At 37.1% G+C, this 6,000-nt stretch overlaps 1 protein-coding gene across 1 annotated transcript in view; it reads left to right on the forward strand.

Annotated features, from left to right (window-relative positions):
• LOC308641561 (RING finger protein 17-like) overlaps window positions 1–4,511 on the forward strand; it is a gene marked incomplete at both ends in the record, with an annotated part of 61,202 nt that extends 56,691 nt beyond the window's left edge. The window contains 2 exon segments of the mRNA XM_081280245.1: window positions 3,133–3,223; window positions 4,359–4,511. Coding sequence (XP_081136371.1) covers window positions 3,133–3,223; window positions 4,359–4,511 — 244 coding nt within the window.
• Window positions 4,512–6,000: the final 1,489 nt, after the last annotated feature.

Genomic DNA, 6,000 nt, shown 5'->3' on the forward strand with positions numbered 1-6,000 from the left:
CATGTTTAATGTTCTTGAAGAGTTTATTAGTAATAGTTTCTATAGTCCACCTGTCTGCACAGAGTATTTCTTCAATCTTATGAGCACTTCTATTTTATGTATTTACTGGTAGTGGCTATACAATTATATATCTACAAGTTTTTTCAATATCCTGGATTGGAAAACTCAAGACTACATAGTATATAAATCCTATTACTAGTTTTCACTTCTCCCTTAAATTAGGTTCAATTAGAATATTGTTATTGAACAGAATTCTAGCAATCTCCTGATTGTACCTAATCTTATAGACAGTTCCTGACATACCTTTTAATAATATCTTATGGACTTGGATAGAATAATGTTATCATTGAGAATTCTAGTGATTGTTGACAACACACCTTAAACTATAGATAAGGAAATCAAATCTTCAGAGGTTAAATATTTTATTATCCAATTAAAACATCAATTCAATTGTTGAGCTAGAATTATAAACAGGATCTGATTTAGAACTGAAACTCTGGCCCCACTATGTTTTGCTGCTATTCCAAGAAATATTTTTTCTGTAGTTTTTTTAAATTGTAATAAAATGGCATCACATAAAATTTGCCCTTTTTACCATTTTTAAGTGTACAGTTTTCTAATCTTAAAATTCACATTGCTGTATAACTTTTATCACCATCCATCTCCTGAAAATTTTTGTCTTCCCCAAATGAAATTCCACATCCCTACTTTTTTTAAGTATTATAGTAAATACCTTCAGATGTTCAAAAGCTAATATTTATGTGTATCAATAATAAATAATAGGGCTGGGGATGTGGCTCAAGTGGTAGCGTGCTCGCCTGGTATGCGTGCGGCCCGGGTTCGATCCTCAGCACCACATACAAACAAAGATGTTGTGTCCACCGAGAACTAAAAAATAAATATTAAAAAATTCTCCCTTTCTCTCTCTCTCTCTCTCTCTCTCTAAAAAAAAAAAAAACTCTCTCTCTCTCTCTATCTTTTAAAAAATAAATAAATAAATAAATAATAGGGCTGGGTTGTGGCTCGGTGGTAGAGTACTTGTGAGACACTGGTTTCAATCCCCAGCACCACATAAAAATAAAGGTGTTGTGGGCTGGGGTTATGGCTCAGTGGTAGGGTGCTTGCCTAGCACATGTGAGGCACTGGGCTCGATCCTCAGCACATAAAAATTAATAAATAAATAATGGTATTGTGTCCATCTACAACTAAAAAATACATTAAAAATAATAATAATAATAGGGGCTGGGGTTGTGGCTCAGAGGTAGAGCCTAGCATTCGTGAGGCACTGGGTTTGATCCTCAGCAACCACATAAATATAAAGATATTGTGTCCGCCTATAACTAAAAAATTAACATTAAAAAAATAATAGGAAAACCTTAATAATACACTGATTTTATATATATATATATATATATATATATATATATATATATATATATATATATATTAATAATAATAGAGTTGGCCCTGCATATCTGCAGGTTCCACAACTTCAGATTGAAATGTTATAAAAAAATAGTATCTATACAGAACATGTACAGATTTTTTTCTTTTCATTCCCTAAACAATACAGTCTAACAGCTGCATAACATTTACATTATACATTGCTATTTTAAGTCATCTTGAGATGTTTAAAGTAAATATGGGGGTATGTTAGATAATATACCATTTGACATAAGAGGCTTGTGCATACTATTCATCTTGCCACTGCCACTGGAGATAGAATTACTGTCAGATTTACTACAAAACACAGAATTGATTTTTAATTAGGGTTTCTAGAACCAGAGGTTAAAAGATGGCGTAAAGAAGTGGAGCTGTGGTCTCTAGGGTTTTGGTTTCTGCAGGAGTCCTGGAATCAACCCCCCATGAATAGCAAGGGGCAGTACTTGGGATTGATTGAACCCAGGGGTGCTTTTATCATTGAGTGACATCCCCAGCCCTTATTATTTTTTGAGACAGGATCTTGCTAAATTGCTGAGGCTGGCCACAAACGTGATCCTCCTGCCTAAGCCTACCAATTCACCAGGCTTACAGGCATGCACCACTGTTCCTGGCAGTGCAATTGTAAATATTAAAACATAACTAATTCTGGGAGTTACTAATAGTTTAAGCTTCTTAGCTCATAACACTGGTTGGTCTTAATAAATTAAGTGTTGGCATACTTACCAACTCCAATTTTATAAAGCCCCATGTCCAGTTGACGGGTGAGTTCACTTTTATAAACCATTTACCATGATAAAACTGACCATGTTATTTACTCAATTCATCAACTAAGTTCAGTTCATTGAGATTCTGGATTTAGAAACTATGTTTAGGATCCTGCCTGATTTACATATAATCTCTTCCTTATTCTTGGGGGTAGACTTGATGGTTAGAAACTTCAAAAGTCACTCAGTTTTAATTCTGCAAACTAAAATGAGTGATGATGTTATATACCCTGCTTTTCATTTATTTGCTAAAACGTTATTGAGCATATTTTAGTATACATTATTTTGCCATTTATGTCCAAAATTATGATATTTCTAGTCATTCGAAATTGCATGACTATATCAATTTGAGTAATTTTGTTGAATCAATAAGTCAACAATTAAAAACTGCGATTAAAAGTAAAATTTTATAAACTGTTGAGGTTCATATTTATGGGTAGTGATTCAAACTGAATTACAGAATACTTCCCAAAGTGGACAGCATAATCATCATTGCAAAGGAATGTTTTTGTTTTTGTTTTATTAAATATTTCCAGAGCACTTTCTGTGTGCCAGGCACTGTGCTAGATGTTAGGGAATATGATGGAAGAGTACACCATCCCTGATGTCTCATCTAGTTCACACACCTGAATATTTAATGATGAAGAATATTTAAAATGTTATCGACTTTTAGATATCTTCAGTTAAACTGTAGAACCAGGTATACAAAAATAAGTTAGCATGTAGCATGGATTCTAAGTAGAGGGATGAACAAAAGGCTATGAAAATAGGGAAAATAATTGTGAAGATAATATGAATCCATGTTCAAATTTATTTCTTACTACATATTCAGTTGGTTCAAACTATGTGCTTATGTATAATATTTCTTGTATATATCAATATTGTATACTATTATAAAACAAGTTGTCATTAATTTTTGTTTTAGACCAACTGGTGGGAGTGACAAGTGGACAGCAACAGCTTGTGACTGTCTTTCATTGTACCTCACTGGAGCAATAGCAACCATAACTTTACAGGTGGGTAGTAAGGTTAACAGTTACAATGGATATATATTGATTAATCATTTCATTAATGTTTTCATCAATTTTCTTGAGAAAATGCTTTTTTGGATTTTGTAGTGAACTTTGTTGGTCTTATTTCAAGGTACAATGCCTATTTGATAGTAGATATACACAAATGATTATATAAATAAATCAAGATATTTCTAAAGTAATATTAAGTTGATAATTTGCATGATAAAATATAACATGTTTATGCTAGAGCATATTTCTGAAGTCTTCTAATATTTTATTAAAGTGGAAAATCGGGCTTCTAGATAAGTCAAAATTCACTGTAAGTCATAAAATATATATTTTTGAGTATGGAATTGAGAATAAGCACTTATTTTTTCAGAATACTTAAAAATATTCTTTGTATTCCCTTCTTTTTTCTAATTTAAATGTTTTGCTGCATTAATTATCAGAATTTTATCATTTTTCCATGTTAACTTTTTCTGTGTATAATTTTTTGTGGAGTACCAGGGATTGACAGACCACTGAGCCCTATCCCCAGCCCTATTTTGTATTTTATTTAGAGACAGAGTCCGAGTTGCTTAGCACCTTGCTTTTGCTGAGGCTGGCTTTGAACCTGTGATCCTACTGCCTCAGCCTACCGAACTGCTGGAATTACAGAGCTCCTAATTCCCTCATTTTTATAACTTTTTCCATATGAAACAGAATTTATGGCTTGTAGATATTTTGCTTTCTGTAGGAAAAAAGGCACACCTTGGAAAGTATATTTTAATTCTATAATTGACAAAGAGTTTAGGGGAATATAAAAACATTTTAAGTGGTGGTGTCTTTCCCCCTCGTTTGAGTTGGAAAATTTTTTTTTCATTTTGTTTCTCTTTTTTTTTCATTTCTTTAGTTAAATTTTACCTTGGCAGTAAAATTTATATTCCTCATATATTTCATAAAACAAATATCTGTCCCCATTGATCTTTCCCATGCTATTTTTCCTCGATATATTTAGATATCAACATATCTTTACTCAGTTCAGAAACTTCTTTGGCTTGCTTAGAGAAAAATAGAAGAAATGCCTGAGAAAAGTACACTATTTATCAAAATATTTTTCTTTGTGTCTTTTATTTACTGTACTCTTAAATCACTACAGGAAAGCAACACAACATGGCCATTACCTGTGAAAATTTTCTGCAGAGATGAAAAAGGAGAGCGTGTCGATGTTTCTAAATATCTGATTAAAAAAGGTTTGGCTTTGAGAGAAAGAAGGTACAGACTTTTTCAAATTTTTGATATCAGTTTGTGATAGATACTTCTTATTTACCTGTGTAAGTTTTTATATAGGTGTGCTTTCAAATATGAATTGCAGGGCTGTGGATGTAACTCAGTAGTAGAGCACTAGCCTAGCATGTGCAAGGGCCTGGGTTCAATCCCTAGTTCAGAAAAATAGAAATCTAAATTGTATCTTATTTGCTCTTAAAGATAATTTAAAAATTAATCTCTGAGGAGACAACAATTTCTTCAGAATTATTTATTTCTCTATTCAGGTCAAACAGCTTGCATATGTTCTGGCTTTTGTACTTTCTCTTTTTCTTTGATATTTACATTCTAAACCAAAGGAAAAGGGAACAAAAATATAGTAGGTACCAGATCTGACTGAGCCCCTTGGCATGCTTTGGTTAGACAGAAATCTTTGAGCTTTGTGTTAGAAGTGGTAGTAGGTATATACAATATATATTTATGTAAAATAGAAACAAATAGCAAAAAAGTAATTGAACAACATTTACATTTAAAGATCCTTTTGGGTCTAAGTTTGAGGTTTAAGCAACTTTGGGTCACAGGGAGAAGGATTGGGATATTACTACAACCCTAGCTTATTCCTTTATCTTCCTTCCAGTTGTGGAAGTAGGTCGAAATTGCAGATATGTTTCAAGCAGCCACTTTTGTGCCATACATAGAGTAGGTACAGGGGGAAGAGTACACAGTGGGAGCAGGGCCCAGTGTAGTAGGACCAGGGAGATAAGATGCCAGAGGAGCAACACCCAAGGAAGCAGAGCCAGGGGAGCAGATCCAGAGAGAAAAGGGCCAGAGGGAGCAGGGCCAGGGGGAGAAGGGCCCAGGGTGAGCAGTACCAGGGGGAGCAGGGCCCGGGGAAGCAGGCCCAGGAGAAGCAGGGAAAGGGGGAGCAGGGCCCATGGGGAACAGGGCCATGGTTATCAGGACCAGGTGGAGCAGGTCCCAAGGAGAGCAGGAAAGGGGATTAGGGCCAGGGGGAGCAGGTCACAAGGAGAGCAGGAAAGGTATTAGGGCCACAGGGAGCAGAGCCCATAGGGAGCAGTGCCATGGGGAGCAGGGACCAAGAAAGCAAGACCAGAGGGAACACAGCCTAGAGGAACAGGACCCAGGGGAGTAGGGCCATGGGGGAGCAGGGCCCAGGGAGCAGGGCCAGGAGGGAGTAGGGCCCAGGAGAGCAGGGCTAGGAGGAGCAGGGCCCAGGGAAGCAGGACCAGAGAGAGAAGGGCCCAGGGGAGCAAGACCCAGGTGAGCAGAGCCAGGAGGAACAGGTCCAGGGGAAGCAGGGCCAGAGGGAGTGGGTCCTGGGGAAGTAGGACCAGGGGGAGCAGGGCCAAGTGGGAACAGGGCTCTGGGCTAGCAGAGCCCATGGGGGAGCAGGGCCCAGGAGAGCATGGCCAGATGGAACAGAGCCCTGGGGGAGCAGGACCAGAGGGAGAACAGCCCAGGGGAGCAGGGCCAGGTAGAGCAGGGCCGGGGGAGAAGGGCACACAGGGCGTAGG

Source organism: Spermophilus citellus (genome assembly GCF_964194105.1).
Source record: "Spermophilus citellus genome assembly, chromosome: 2".
NCBI lineage: Eukaryota > Metazoa > Chordata > Mammalia > Rodentia > Sciuridae > Spermophilus > Spermophilus citellus.